The sequence below is a fragment of the Marmota marmota genome, unplaced genomic scaffold, assembly GCF_001458135.2.
Source record: "Marmota marmota marmota unplaced genomic scaffold, marMar, whole genome shotgun sequence".
NCBI lineage: Eukaryota > Metazoa > Chordata > Mammalia > Rodentia > Sciuridae > Marmota > Marmota marmota.
The window spans coordinates 3,681,500-3,697,758 of NW_025999990.1; the positions used below are offsets into that span (position 1 = coordinate 3,681,500).

The 16,259-nt window shown below is 33.6% G+C and overlaps 1 protein-coding gene across 1 annotated transcript in view; it reads left to right on the forward strand.

The window, feature by feature from the left end:
- Nucleotides 1-1,000: 1,000 nt before the first annotated feature.
- Adamts6 (ADAM metallopeptidase with thrombospondin type 1 motif 6) overlaps nt 1,001-16,259 on the forward strand; it is a 284,670-nt gene continuing 269,411 nt past the window's right edge. The window contains exons 1-4 of the mRNA XM_048806580.1: nt 1,001-1,613; nt 7,924-8,004; nt 8,543-8,917; nt 11,214-11,578. Coding sequence (XP_048662537.1) covers nt 8,821-8,917; nt 11,214-11,578 — 462 coding nt within the window. The 5' untranslated portion in view covers nt 1,001-1,613; nt 7,924-8,004; nt 8,543-8,820. The remainder of the gene's footprint in view (nt 1,614-7,923; nt 8,005-8,542; nt 8,918-11,213; nt 11,579-16,259) is intronic.

The window sequence follows — 16,259 nt, forward strand, 5'->3', positions numbered from 1 at the left end:
ATGAAAAATACATTGGGCATTTTCTTCCCCAGTTTAAAGCCTGGGTTTTTCTCCTAGCAAATGAAAGTGAAAGTGCTACATTGTAGTGGTATTTTATCTTTAAAGGCTGGACTGGCAGCTGGTGTGTATGGGGGTGGGGGTAGGAGGGAGAGATCTGAAAGCTTGAAGAACCAGTTCTGAGGTTTTGTTTGTTTATCTTGAGATCTCAGCAGGGTCTCTCCCCCCCTTACCTTTTTTTTGGGGGGGGGTGGAGGGAGTCTGATTTCGTGTTTATTTTCATTTGGGCAGTCATTGAAGTTTCATTCATTTTAGTACTGACCTAAAAAAAAAAAAAAAGACACTTGTAGCTTTCCCTGGTTGCACTTTAAAACACCATCCAGTCTCACCCTCATCTGGAAATAATGCAAGCTTCTTTCTTCCCCCGCTCCCTCCTCCCTGCCTTTTTTTTTTTTCTTTTAAAGCCCTACATAACCTGAAGTCGATAATCAGATGGAAAATGTGCAGGTCTTAGTTTACTTTCTTTTTTGGTGGTAACCTTACTTGTTTTAGTATATATAAAACACAGGCGTTTTGAACACATGTAGCTACCGAGTCTTGAAATCTGTCTGCTCTACGGATCTAAAGTTTGCTGTGTTTCCTCAAAGGCAATGTTTATGTGTAACTTTTATCATTTTTTTACTGTAGGAATTTTTTTTTTAAATAGTGAATAACACCGAAGATCTTTACAGTGACATTAGTTCATCTAAAATCACTCATCCTCTGCCTCCCCCTTTCCTTTTTCCAAGAAACACTAGGTTAGAATTTCTAAAAGAGGTTAGAGGAGGAGGAAAAGAGGCGGAGTGGGTTAGGGGAGAGAGGTTAGAGGGGCCAGAATTTCTCTCATTCACAGGGTGGAAAAGTTGACATTGTCTAAGCCCTTCTGAATGGCTGGTAGTTTGTTACCCCGATTGTACCTCTACTTCCCCTCCCCCTCCACGTGACGACCCAGGACACATGCGCACCCGACGCAGCCCAGGCACATCTGCAGACTGACGTCAGTGTGCTCTGCCTCTGAGGAAAAAGCTGCCAAAATTTTCTTCTCCAATTCAAGTTGGCTGGGGGCCGGTAGTGAGATCTAGGGCTACTTCAACAAAACTTTGCTGCCCTTCCTGCTCCTCTTGTCTTCTTTTCTCCTGATACCTTTTGATGCTCTGCACATGTTATTTGCATAGCAAAGGCACTAAGCTGTCCAGGAAGAGAAGGCACCACTTCCACCCCCAATAAGTCTTTTCCCCCTTTCTTTCTTTTGCCTTTCTTTTTTTGGAGGGCGGGGGGCGGTGAGGAAGAGAAAGGGGGTTTGCAAAGGCATATCTCAGGTTGATAGCCTGGATGTATTGAAGGCATCTCTTTTTCTGCCAAATCGGAAAGTCCGTTCTCTAAAGCCCTGGTTAGCCAGACTATAAGGTTTTATTCTGGCTGCAGAATAACTGGCTGGTGTGGCTTTGCAAGGGAGGGGGGAGGCAAAAAAAAAAAAAAAAAAAAAAGTTAGTAGAGGAGAGGGAGTACGTGAGTCGTCCAGTGCAAATGTCTATTGTTTGAAACTTACTTTTTATCAGAATTTGAAGATGAAAACGGTAAGGAAGACTTCACAATATTCAATGAAACCTTTTTTTTTTAAAACTTGTGCTTTGCTTGTCTTCCGAATAACGCTTAGAAAACCTCTCTCTCTCTCTCTCTCTCTCTCTCTCTCTCTCTCTGTGTGTGTGTGTGTGTGTGTTTGTGTGTGTGTGTTATGGCAAGGAGTGAGCTTGACTGAACTCATTTTACAGATAGAAATCTTTTTAACTCTAGACTAGTGTCTGGGGGCGTTGTAGAATTCTGGGACTTGCAAGTATTTTGTCATGCAAAATACGTTTACTATATGAATATACATGTTTTGTCAAGTAGACTTGATTATAATTATTGTGGTCCTTTAACTATTCACCAAATAGTGATGGAGAAAGTAATAATGATGTGTGTGTTTTAAATTGATTTCCAGTTTTCCTAAAGAAAAGCCTTTTCATTTTATAGTTTCATGTCAGTGTCTTAAGTGTTCAGACAAGTGCATATTTTATGCCTGGGCTCAGAGGGTAGCAATAATGTGCTAGCTGTAGCCCTGATGCTTTAGGATATGTTAAGCTCTTAATAGGCTAATCAAAGAGATGGAAGCGTGTGTTTTTGATTTACTTTTGGCCACTTGGGACGTGCTAGACTCAACCCTCTGGAGCCTTGTTTATCGGGGTATGTCTGTATACATGTGTATGGGACCAAAGTTCAGGGATTGCAGAGAGAGAGAGAGAGCAAGAGTACTGGAGGGAGTATTGGAAAGCCTCTTTCTGATAATCAGTGCTACAATTTCTGTCTTTGATAATTTCTTCCCTAGTTAGAAGAGAGCAAAGTAGAGGCAAAGAGAGCAAGAGGGTGAGAAAGCGCACTGAGAGGGAACAAGAGAGTGAGTTTCTTACTCTTGTTTTTATTTGAGCTGCCGGTGCAACGCGTTTGGGCCAAATGCCAACTGTCTGGGTCACACGCGTTTTATCCAAATAGATTTAGCGCTGCTGTCTGGAAATGGGCTGCTGAATGTTAACTTTAGGATCAACTCAACCAGGGCAGCTCAGACTGTTACCCTCTGTCTGGATGAAGTGGAATGGGGGTGGGGGGTACAGAGCAGGGAAAGGAAAAAAGGAAACTGAACCATTGCTTGGAACTTTAAAAAAGACACTTGAATATAATTTTCAAAATATTCTTTTATTTTCAGATTTTTTGGACACTCTCTCTTTTTAGCTTATGTTGATTAGACTGAAACTTCAAGACGTGGGAATGGTAGTCCTTTGAATTCATGACAGGGAAAGAAATGTAGTATAAAACTGGTGTCATTGACGGAAAATTAGACAATTAATTTTGTTTTTCTGTGTTTCACCAAATTGTTAGCTGCAGTCCAGTTTATATTAATTTTGCACTTAAAACATGATCATTGGTGTTTGACATTTTTGAAGAACGACAAATAAATTGAGTTCAAACAAATCAAATTCATTTGTTACAAATGGCAGCAAATGAAATCTGTGCAGTTATATTAATATTTTTGTGATTCCCAAGAGGAAAACCTTCCAACTGTAAGACCTGAAATACTGTAAATACTTCCCTTGTACCTATAAGATTAATTTCTACACTTATCTAGTCTTACCACTTCCTTTTCATTTCCTTATCACCCACTAGTAGCTACTAGTAATTGAAGATGGGCCTCTCTGTCAAATCTTGTCCTGTTTGTGATGTTAGTGACACAATGAAGAGAGTTAACATATTAAGGAGAGTTAATAGCATATTTGGAATATTTGGTGGTGATGGGGATGCAAGGAGGAAGGGGTAGATGTGGACAACTGTCTTAGTTCTACCAAAGGACAAAGTTGATTCTCAACATTTTGAGCTAACCTCAAGAGAAAAAGCCTTGTTTCTGTTTTTTAGGGAAAAAATTATAATGTAGATAACATATATTTACCTTGTTATCTGGGAAAAAAGTTTGAGACTATATGTAATTTAGGGCTTGATTTTGGTAAATTTTGTTTTGTGTTTTTCTTTTGGTTTATTTGCTTTTCTTACTAGATAAAATTTTGAGTAATTCATGTGGTTAATAACACCATTTTTTGGAGATTGTTCTCACAAAGTTTATACATTTTCTGAAAACCTTTATACTTTAGAACATAATGGTATCCTTAGCATATAGAAGGTGATAAATATTTGTTGAAAGAATAAATGGAAAGTGAATGAGAGGTTGATTTTCACTATGAAAATTAAATACCTGAAAGTTGCATGGTATTGTTGCTTCTTCCAGAATAAAATAACCAGAGTTAAGATGAATGAAAGAAGTCAAGAAGGATGTCACACATGTTCATTAGCTCCATAATAATAGTTCATGAGAGGAAATTATTACCTTGGCTAATCCCAGATCACTTGATTGGGAAGTAAAGATAATAGAGGAAAAAGTCAAGTAATATCCTTCAAGCAGGTCAGACTAGTGAGGCAATCACTGTAGAGCAAGTTATTTGATCTTATTTCTGGTTTGGTACTGTAGATTTAATCCATGGAAGCAGGTAAAAGATTCCTTAGCTTTACTGGTTGGTGCATTTGAATGATGTAAAAGAGTATATATGAATCAAAGTAAAATAAAGTTTTGATAGTGTTTTCAAAATTAAAATAGTTATGAGTACAGTTATCATGACCTAAGTTTTTTACTGTTTTCTTTCTTTAAAAGACAATTCATCCTAGTTGATTGACTTTATCATGATATCCAATTATTTCACATTTTTTAGGGGAAAGAGGAACATGAAACTTTTTGAGGATGGCCTTTGAAAAATGATGCTATATAATGAGAGCTAAAGCTTATTTAGCCATTAAAGTGAAGTATGCACTTTACATCAGCTGTAACCTAATTCATTCTCTCAACAAGCCTTTGTAAAGTAGATATCATTATCATGATTTTACAGATGTGAAGACAAATCCACAGAGGTCTGTAATTTGGAGTCAAGCCAGGACTCAAAGCCTTTGTACTTTCTACAACCTAATAATGCTTCTGCATTATTAGGGTTAATGTATTATGATTTCTGGATGATTGTCTAGTGTTTTGTGTTAGTCTGAACATTGGAAACCATATCCAGAAAGTCAGAGCTTGTACATATTTGTTTATGATGTGTAGATTAACCTCCCCAGCAGGTGTTAGAAAGTAGGTTAACTCATTTAAGACTGGTTAGATATGTTAGTTTTGATTTTAGGTCAGTTATAGCTAACTAATAGTGTTAAGGTCATTCACTGAGCATTGAAGGCTTGCAAGAAAGTAAGGAGGGAGAAAGTGAGAAGGAGAAAAATCCCCCAAATTTATTGAGTGCCCATGTACCAGATGCTGTAGCTAGCCATGGAACCAAGACCTTAACTCGTTTGCTTAATTACAGAGCTCCTATTCGTTCTGTGCACCAATATCCTTTTTACTAAAATCTTAAATCATGTTAGTCTACTTCTGGCAAAATAGTTACACATTATTTTTTGTTTCCCTCTCTCTTAATGCTACTGGCTTAATTACCTTGTGTGTTTACAGTACAGTTTTAGGAAGGGTAAGGGTGACCCCCTTGCAGCTGAAAAGAGCAGGAATTTCACAAAGGGAAAAATAGTTGTTCCCTTAATCTAGCCAACTAGATTATAAGTTTGTTATTAGTTTCAATGTCCAGGGAAACAGGAGAAAAGGGATGAGTGATTCAGAACAAATCTGTAACCTCTACTAGAAAATCAATTCACATATACCAATTATACATACCTCTTTAAAGGAAGATAATACTTTAAAGTATATGAAGGGTTCATTTAATGTCAGATATTATGACATTCTAGTGATTTGAAAACAACTGAAATACTAAGAGTGAATATTTTAATGAAGTAATTATATCTTAATATCTCATGGTTATGGTTAGAGGATAGATACTGTATGTAAGTAGATTGGAAACCAATGTAAATAGATTCTTTTCACTATTGTTATTGAATAATAATGTGACTTAGACTTAATCTCTTTATAAATGAAAAACTTTAAAAAGTATGATTTAGTCATTGTAGAAGTAAATTTGAGATGAAAAATTGTATGTAAAGTTGCTAAAAACTACTCACATTAACTAACCTATACCATTTATGACTATCTTATATGACATTGGTTGTATACAACTACTATTGAATGTTTAAGCTAGAGTACCTCAAACTGGAAGTGTGGGACAATACAGAAAATCGGGCTTTAAAGCCAGATAGACTTGTGTGAGAATCTGGACTCTCCTGTTTTCTGGCAATCTGATCTCTGTGAATTTCAACTTCCTTATCTGTAAATTGGTGCCTGTATTAGTTATCATTTACAGTATAACAAATTAACCGCAAACTAAGTGACTTAATGCCTTCTGCTTCAGGGTTTCTCATGAGGTTGCAATCAAAGCGTTGGCAAAGATTGGAGTTTCCACAGGAGGCTTGACTGGGGAAGAATCTCTTTCTAAGCTCACATAACAGTGGGCAGGGTTCAGTCTCTTGCATACTATTGGACTGTGGGCCTTGGTTCCTTACTGATATCTGGAAGCTGCTCTCAATTCCTTTCTTCTAGGTCTTCATACAGCAGCTTCCTTTAAACTAACAAAAACAGAGTTGGCTAGCAAAATGGAAGCAAGAATCTTTTGTAATCTAACCGAAGAAATGATATCCCCTCAATGTGAATATATTCTCTTGGTTAGAATTAAATTATTCAAAGTGGTGGTGTAGGGGATTCCACGGGGGTATGGATATCATAAGTCAGCATTGAGGACATCAGAGTCTGCCCTACCATGGTACAATATCTATGTCACAAAATTGTTGTGAGTTAAGATTGAAAGAAGTTAACATGTGTTTTAAATTTCTTATTTTTGATCTGACCTTTAACTTCCTTACCTGATATTACCTATTAGTCTTCTGCACAGAAACCAGATTTACTACTTATATTATTATTAATACCATTTGCTATTTCCATTTTTTTCTCTTGCCACCTGGACTTTCCTGAATATATTTCTTCTATTTGTAATGATTACCTCCAATAATCTGACTTGTGAAATTTAGTTCATTTTTAGGACCTATTTCAAATACTACTTTTTTCACAAGCTTTTTTTTTTTTTAAATCTATTATTCTCTGTCTTAAAAGTCATCTCCTTCATCTGATCGCCTATAACAACTTTTTATAATGTCATTATGGCATTTATCAGTCTGCTTTGAGCTCTTCTGTTATTTTAGATTATGAGCTCCTCAAGGGCAAGGATTGTATCTTAATCTTCTCCGTATCCCTTAATCCTTTCTGTATTCTGATGTTGTTATAACATCATCTTTTAAATATAGTAAGACAATATTTGTTGATTAATGAATTAGTTTCCCCAAGGCTTAGCAGTTTAATAACTTGTAGAGACAGATGTCAGGAATTTTATATAGTTGTGATTGTTTTATATGTTAAAGAACCAATATTTCTAGCAACATAGAGAATAAAGTGTTCCACATAAGTTAATTTTCCAGTTAACTATAGATATTTTTAGATGCCTAAAATGATTTTATTTTAACCACTACTCATTTAATTATTAATTCATTTACTTTTCTGTTTTCAAATGAGAAATTATATAATAAGAAGTAAGCATTAATTACTATCCCATATATTAGGGATTTGGGATAAAAAATCTTCCTAGCATCTTTTGTGTTCTTCCCTATCTTATTAATAATAGTTTGTCTTATTACAATAATAATTCAACATTTTATTTCTGATGTAGGAATAGTATCATGAAAATCAGTTATTGAGCAATAATACAGTTTTATACACAATGGAAACTATTAAACTATGTTCAGAATGATTTGCCTCTACCCCAAACTGAATTACTTTGGGATTTTATAACTGCTTTGTAGTCTTCTGTCCTATTTTGTCACTGTTTTGGTGTTAGTGAGGTAGGTTTTAGTTCCTTGATTATTTTCTTCTTCTTCTTCTTCTTTTTAAATGGCACCAGGGATTAAACCCAGGAGTGTTTAACCACTGAGTCACATTCCTAGCCTTTTTTATATTTTATTTTGAGAAATGGTCTTGCTAAGTTGTGTAGGGCCTCCTAAGTTGCTGAGGCTGGCTTTGAACTCAAGATCTTTCTGCCTCAGCCTCCCTGAGATGCTGGGATTATAGGTGGGTGCCATGTGCCCGGTTTATTTTCTCCTAAATTTTATTTTCTCTGCTGTGTGCTAGAAAATCAGGGACCCAAATGTGTTAGTATTCTGAGTAAAATGTGAATACATGGATTCTAAGTGAGTTTTTAGTCAAAAGTAAAATATATGAGATAGAACTTCAAATCTGTTGTGATTCCTGAAGTGAAGTTTTAAAATTTCTTTTCTTTTCAGTTACATTTTAGAGAGTTGGAATTGCCTTATTTGAATTGCCTTATAAGTCATATAAGACTGCAAATAAAGTCAAGAGTTACAGTAAGTTTGGTTCACCTTTTTAGAAGTTGAGTTTGTGTTCACACACAGCTGATAAATGTCACTGTATTTGTAGATCTGCTTTGTCAGAATAAATGATAAGTGCCTTATAAAGCAACACAGCAGTCTCTGGATAGGAATGGGCTTAAAAAGCCTGTTAAGGAATGGAATCACAAACTATTTGTCAGATACATATAATGAATTAGAATATGAAGTCAGTCTATTTTTTATTTTATGAAAAGGAGGTTATCTCACTGTACCCATTCATTGTGATCTTCGAAGTTTAAAAAAAAATATAATTCTTCTTCAGTTTCATTCTTTGATTGTTGGGTAGCTGTGACATTATCCTGCTAACCATTTAGATCTCCAATTCAGCATTTAATCTTGTGAATGCTTATTTAGACTATAAAGAACAACAATGGTCTAATTTGACTATATTAAAATACTTTCCAGTTATGTCTTTGGCAAGCATTAAATAATGTATAAGGTCTCTCCATTCAGAATATTTTTCAGTTAACTTAATTTTTTTTTGTTTTTCTAGGTTAAAAAATGGCCATACTTTAGTAACTAATCAGCCTAATGCTTTGCTTATGAAAATCTTTACTATCATTATTTTTTTCATTTCGGATTGAGAAAATGAATCCAGATATAGAAGAAAGTGCAGGATGTTGGAAAAAAGAACCTGTTAAACAGTGGAACATCTAAAAACTAACTTGAAAGAAGTTTTAAAGAAATAAAATTGTTATGCTTCGATTTTGGTATGGTGTTGACTCTTTAGCACATAGGTAGCCCTCCAAAAATCATCCAGTTTTCTAAATTATGGAAATTGTGTGGAAGACGTTGACCTGGATTTTGAGCCTTGTCATGGCTTCATCGGAATTTCATAGCGACCACAGACTTTCATACAGTTCTCAAGGTAGGACTCATGCTTTTGCAACTTGACAAAAACTTGACAAAAAATATTGCTAATAATTTGATAAGAAAAAATTCTGAATATTTAGTTGGAGTGAACACTTTCTCAGGGACTCTAATGATAGGAACAGAGGCCTACTGTGTCATTTAGGTGCTGGTTTTAGAAACATTAAGAGCTCTAAAGTTCTAAGTTGTCCTACTAAGAGTCTGTTTAATTTTCTGTGAATTTTAGAGTTGACTAGTCTTTCTTGGTAAATGATAGACCTCCAAGCTGCTGCTTCTGAATCCTAAGTTTTAATAGGCTCATTCATTGCTAAGGTTTGTAGTCAAGATCATTTTCAAAGAGAATCCAAGGAAGATGAAGAAAGCAGATAAATTCTGATAGAGAACCCTTTTAATTCATGAAAAAATACTTATCCAAAGTGAAGAATTCTGATCTAAGGTCTAAGATGTGGGCAAAAGTGTTAGAATTATAAATTCAAATTTTTAAAATTCTAATCCTTAAATTTTTAATCTATGGGATTGAACTTTATGTCATAGAAATGATCTTAACAAAAATGGTCCCAAAGTAAATGTCATTTTGCTTTCCATGGACCAGTCTATTCCTTATAGAATTATTGAAAGGTACACATTTCAGATTTTCCTCCTATGAATCCTTAGCAACAAATCATTTTTTGGTGCTATTGAATTAGATTTTCAAGATTTACAAATTGCACATGTCTAAAAGTCTACATGTAAACACTGTGGATCTCAAAGTAGATCAGCAGACCCATAGCATTTACTATAAACTCTTATTTGTAAAAGTGAAATAGGCAGTGTCTTTCAATTTATTTCCATTTGGTTATAGTTTCATGGGAGTTTGTATTTGTGGGATGAACTCCATATATAGGCAGTAAGGCAATAGATAGACATTTGTGTTCCCTTAATGGTAAACCTACCTGAAGGAAGGTGTTAAAAAGAAGGTAGAGGGCTGGGGTTTGGCTTAGTGATAAAGCATTCAACTATATTGGGTTGGTAATTAGATACTATAATTTTAAATTTCTGATAAAGCACCAGTTTCTATACTTAGCTCCATATTAGAAAAAAAAATTTGTTAAAAATTAAAAGAAGGTAGATAAATAATGTTTAGTACATCCCATGCGAAAAATGTTTAATAGTCCTTCAAATTAAAAAAAAAATAGTTTTATTGAAATGTAATACACATATATAATCTACCCTAAGTATACAATTTAATGGTTTTTAGTATTTTCAGGGTTGTACCACCATCATTCAAATCAGTTTTAGAATATTCCATTACTCTAAAAATAAAATCTATACTCATTAGCAGTCACTCCCAAATTTGCTGCAAACAATCCCTATCCCTGTCCCAGACAACCTCTAATTCTGAACTTCTCTTTCTAGAGATTTGCCTATTCTGGATGTGCCATATAGATGGATCACATAATATACAGTTTTTTGTGATTGGCTCCTTTTACTTAGCATAATGTTTTTATAATGTGAGAAAAGAAATTTTTATTATGAAGACAGTTATTATGTGTCATAACTTGTATCAATACTGCTTTCCTTTTATTATAAAATGATATTTCATTATGTGGATATACCATATTCTGTGTATCTATTCATCAATGATAGAAAACTGGGTTATTTCCCCTTCTGGCTATTATGAATAATGTTGCTATGAACATTCACATATAGGTTTTTATGTGGATATGTGTTTTCATTTCTCTTGTGTATGTACCTAGGAGTAGAATTGCTAGATCATGTTGTGATTCCATGTTTAACATTTTGAGGAACTATCAAAGTGTTTTCCAAAGTGGCTACAGCATTGTACATTCCCACTGATTCTACAAGGCTATAGAGATTCTATATAAATTTTTTAGAATAACTTGCAAATACAGATTTTGTCTGAGCTAAACTCTTTTTTTTTACATAGGTGTACTTTTCATTGCTTTTTATTTCCATGGAAAACGTTCATACTTTTTATAGAATTTAGTTCTTAGAATCCATGTTTTAAAAAATTAAATTTAAAAATGAAATTTAAAAAAGAGAACTAGTCCTTCACAAATAATTTCAAAATAATATTGTTTTGAAGAATTAAATAGTTAAAACTTAATATTTAGATTTTAAACTTTAACTCTTTCATTTTTATTTAATATAACATTTTTGGGTCCATACCTCACATATAATAATGATGCATAGTTTTAACTGACATAGTTGTTTATATTGCTGCTTCTTTGTTCTGTTAAATTTTCTTTTCTTCCATGTGTTTTTTCTGGATTCTCTGCCTTGTGATTACAAAGAGGAATTCCTGACTTATCTTGAACACTACCAGCTAACTATTCCAATAAGGGTTGATCAAAATGGAGCTTTTCTCAGCTTTACTGTGAAAAATGATAAACACTCAAGGAGAAGACGGAGTATGGACCCTGTTGATCCACAGCAGGCAGTATCTAAGTTATTTTTTAAACTTTCAGCCTATGGCAAGCACTTTCACCTAAACTTGACTCTCAATACAAATTTTGTGTCCAAACATTTTACAGTAGAATATTGGGGGAAAGATGGACCCCAGTGGAAACATGATTTTTTAGACAACTGTCATTACACAGGATACTTGCAAGATCAACGTAGTACAACTAAAGTGGCTTTAAGCAACTGTATTGGGTTGGTAAGTAGATACTATAATTCTAAATTTCTGATGGGAAAACAAGTTCACAATGTAAATGTCTTTCCTTAGATTAAAACAATATATATTATTGGTTTAAGTAGAAAGATAACATTCTAAAATTGTACATTATTTCTGATGCCTTTAGTTTTGATCATCCTTTTAATAATGTTTGTATTGACTTTTCAAAGGACAGCTTTTAAAACTCTTTATTAATAGTAGAGGAATGAATGAGAACTCAGATTTCCTTTTAAACTTAAGTTTTTCTATTTAAATGAGATGTTTTTAAATGCATAAGCAAAACCCAGTTATTGATAATGAGTTCAGGGTATGTTTGTATATAAGTTGATTATGACAGGAAACCATAACACTGTTGCCTCTTTAGAGTCTTTTCTATATCTTTCTCTTATAGGTTACATATCTTAAAATTATTATGACCTAATTTTGGTTATGATTCTTAAAGCAAAATGTTTTATGCCAATGTCTATGAAGTAATTTCACCCAACATTTATATGGAGATTGGTATGATTTTATTTTACAAGACAATGGATTCAAGAGTATAGATTTTATGCCAGGCATTTGAGTCCATTCTAGTCTAATGGTAAATACATGGCTTATAGTTGCACATAGTAATGGCTGCAAGTCAGAATGTGCTCCCCTGGTTCTACTTCTGTTTTTGCCATTTTCAGGCAAATGTAGATATTCCATTAAAGATTTATTTGTGGAAAAGGTATAAATATTTTTATGCCTACTTCGTATTTTCAGAAATTCTTTTTCTTCCTTGCTATCTCATATCCATGTTGTTACATACACTTCAATATAAAATAACTCTATAATTAGAGTTGAGTTTAAATAAGTTTTAAAGTTGAAAGTACTATCAAGAACTATACAATGGAAAAAAAATTCACTATAAATAGATATATACATATATACATGGGAACTTGCTTAGATAGTCCATTTTCTATAACTGTTAAGTAAAATGAGCCAATGTAAATATTTACATTTTTAAATTTGGTTTAATTCCTACAAAAACATGTATTGAGCATATTTATTTCTAGTTTCTTTTCTCCATAAGCAATATTAGGACTTTATACATAAAAAAACTGATTTTTAATAAATGTGCTCTAAAACTTGCTATTAATTATCAGATAAATACTGTTCCTAGTCATTAACTAAGTCCTTTATATTTGGCATTAATATTGACTATGCAATAGCTATTTTTAACTGGGTGATGGAAAAATCTGAGATTTAGAAAAAAACAGAACTATTTCCATTGGGGATTTGAGGGAAGTGACTGCAGATAGATGAGTTAGAATATGGAGAAGATAATGAATGAGGGTCTATTCAAAGACTATGGCCTCGGGAATGGGAAGATTGAATGAATTTGAACCACATTTTGGAAAGAAAATTTAGAGGATTTGTATCTTATTAATATTTTATTCCTAGGCACATAATGAAGCACATAGTGAATAGTAGATATTTAATAAGAATTTTAAAAATTGAAATAGAATTGAACTGAAAGGGGGATGAATGAGAGAAAGTAATTGAAGATGGCTGAAAGTTCTCTTTTGGGTCAAGGTGTATACAAATGTTACTCATTGAGAAAGAGGGCTAGGGGAGTGTCAGATTGGAGAGAGAGATGAAGAGAATAACATTGATAGAGTAAATGTGAGGAATTAGCAGAAATACAGGCTAAAGATTTCTAGTGGCATTTGGCAAATAATAACTGAAGTTTAGAAAAGAGTCAATTCTAGAAACAAGTAACTTGAGAGTCATTAGTATAGGTGACTGTGTATAAAACTATGAAAGATGCTGTTTGATGAATCAAAATCGATAATAAGATTGAAAATGAGACCTCTTTTTTACAGTTAAGGAGACTGCAGGGTATCACCCGTCTTTCCTTAATCCCCATGAAGACTTTCTGTCTCTTGTTTTCTTTCCCATTTTTAATACCTTTTTGTTTCACTTTGTTTCTCATTGTGATCTGCCAGGTTTGTCCACTAACTTGACTGTTTTCTTCCTGAGATTAATAAGGAATTTGTAAGCAGATATTTTGAGACTATGTGAATATTCTATTTTACATTATATGTTTACCCACTGGTTTTAGTAGCCTTCCCCTTCATTCTTATTTTGAATCATGATGCATTTTTAATCAAGTAGAATATGTTAACAAGTTTTTAGAAAATCTTACTTTTTCAAAGGCTATCATTGTTAGTCAACTCTTTTTAAATTATAAATTTTTGTAATGCAGTGATCACACTAGTGTTTTCTGATAATGTTTTCTCATCCATAATTTCAGTGTTACAACCATTTCACCATTCAAAGGACAAAGTTTCTAACATTAAAGTTTATTACTTGTTCTAAATAATGTCACATTTTAGTTTGCTTTCTATCTGGACTATGGGTATCCAGATGTTGTTTTCCTGAAGTTTATAATTACTTTTATTTTTTTCTTATTGAGGAAAAAAATATGATTTCCTTATTGGGTGACCAAATTTTGTAGTTCCTTAGTCTCTTCATCTACTGCTTGGTATACATTTGTATCTTATTGGAAGCATTTTTCTTGGTTCCCTCTGGTTAATGAATTTCTTGAGCTATTGCACATGTCCTATCTTGGGATTTCATCCTTCCTAAATTAGTTCCACATCTTCTTTTCTCTGAGTTTATATCCTGATTTTGCTGAGGAACACCTTCAAATAATTATCTCAAAATAGGTACCTAGGAAGTAAAATTCCTGAGTCCTTGACTATTTGAAAGTAACTTCATGTTTGGTTGATAATTAGCTGAACATGGAATTCTAGGTTAAAAAGTCACTTTCCTTAAGAGCTATGGTCGGTAGAATTGGGAAAGGTAATTTAGAGGGTAACAAATATATCTTTATGGTTTTATGTCTTTAAAAAAGAAAAACATTTAAGATCTAAAAAAATTGCATTGATTAGTTTGGGCAGCAGGTACAAGTTTGCTGCTTGTCTGATTATTGTCCCTTTGTTCTTTTAAAATTTTTTAAATAAAAAATATTTCCCTCAGTGAAAGTGTATGTGTTCTTCTCTTTATCCTTCCTGTCTTAGGAATTTTGTCATGTGGCTAGATGTGGGTTTTCTTTCCACTTCTTTGCTTGATATTGAATTTAAAGAACCTCCTTTAAAATAAGAAAGTTAAAAAGAATTCCTTAATAATTTTCTCTCCTTATTTCTTTCTTCCCTTTCTCTTTCTGGGACTGGTTTTCTGCTTCTCTTTGTCTCACTCTCTTTCCATCTTTTCCTTTTTGTTTTTTAGTGGTGGTGCTGGGGATTGAACTCAGGGCCTTGTGAATGCTAGGAAAGCACTCTACCAAATAAGCTATATCCCCAGCCCCCATCTTTTCCTTTTTTATTCTAGGTTCTATGAGATTTTTCAGTTTTGCTTTTTTCCCCCTTCAATTGATTTAAAAGTTAGAGTGGTTATACTTCTAATTTTCAAGAAAACTTTCTTTTCATTATATTCTAACATCATGAAAAGTTATTTTCTCTCAATTGCTGTGAATATAATAAAGACCATTTAGGTAGTTAGAAAAGCCCAGTGACTTCTTAGACTTTCTGTTCATTTAATTATGTCTGCAGTTGCTTTTTCTCCCTTTTCCATCATTCATTCATTCATTCATTCATTCACCAAATACCTATAATCACCTACCATCTGATAGGCACAGTTCCTTTTGCTAGGAGTATAACAGTGAACAAAAACCAAATCATTGTTATAATATGGCTCACATTTCAGTGGAGGAGACTCAAATAAGATAAACAAATAAAAACCATAGCATGTTGGTAGTGATAAGTACTAAGGAGAACAAGTATTAAACAAAGACTTTAAGGAAAATGAAAAAGGAAATGCTGGTATCTGAGGAATGAGATTTCCAGGTGGAAATATCTTAATTACAGAGGTTTGATCTAAGTGTTTGAGGAACAGTAAGTAGGCCACTGTGGCTACAGCTAAGTGAAGAAGATATAACAGATGAAGTCAAAGGGAATTGGTGGTCAGATGTCAGGTTTTAAAACAGGACAAAATAAATGTCAATTCCAAGCTTGAGTTCTGAGCAACTAGAAGAATGTAATAACTATCAACTGAGATGAGAAAGACTTGGGTATTAACAAAGATTGAAAGTTACTGGTGAGGGATAAGTTGTGGGTATACATCATGAATTCAATTGGACATGCTAAATTTTGGATGTTGTATAGGGTGTTGGATATACTTGTCTGGTGTTCAGGGAAAGATATGAATTATAATGTTAAAATATTTTTAGTCAAAACATTTTAACTATATATATATATATATATATATATATAATTAAAACAGGAGATTATATAAAATTGCTTAGGAAGGAATATAGGTAGGACAGAGGAGAGGTCTAAGGACTTAGCCTTTGGGTATTCCAAGAGGTCAGGGAGGTCAGAGAATGGTGGCAGAAACAGCAAAGAACAGAGTAACTAAAAATTTGAAGGAAGACCAGGCAAATGTTCTGGAAAGCAAGAGAATGAAGTATTTCAAAAGGAAAATGCTGCTAGTGAGTCAAAGTATGTGTAACACTAAAACCTGATTTTTTAAATGAGGAGGTCATTGGAAATCTTGACAAAAGTAGTCTTGGTAAAGTCATGGTGGAGTTTGGAAGAGAGGAAAAGACCTGACTGGAGTAGATTTAAGAGGGAGTGGG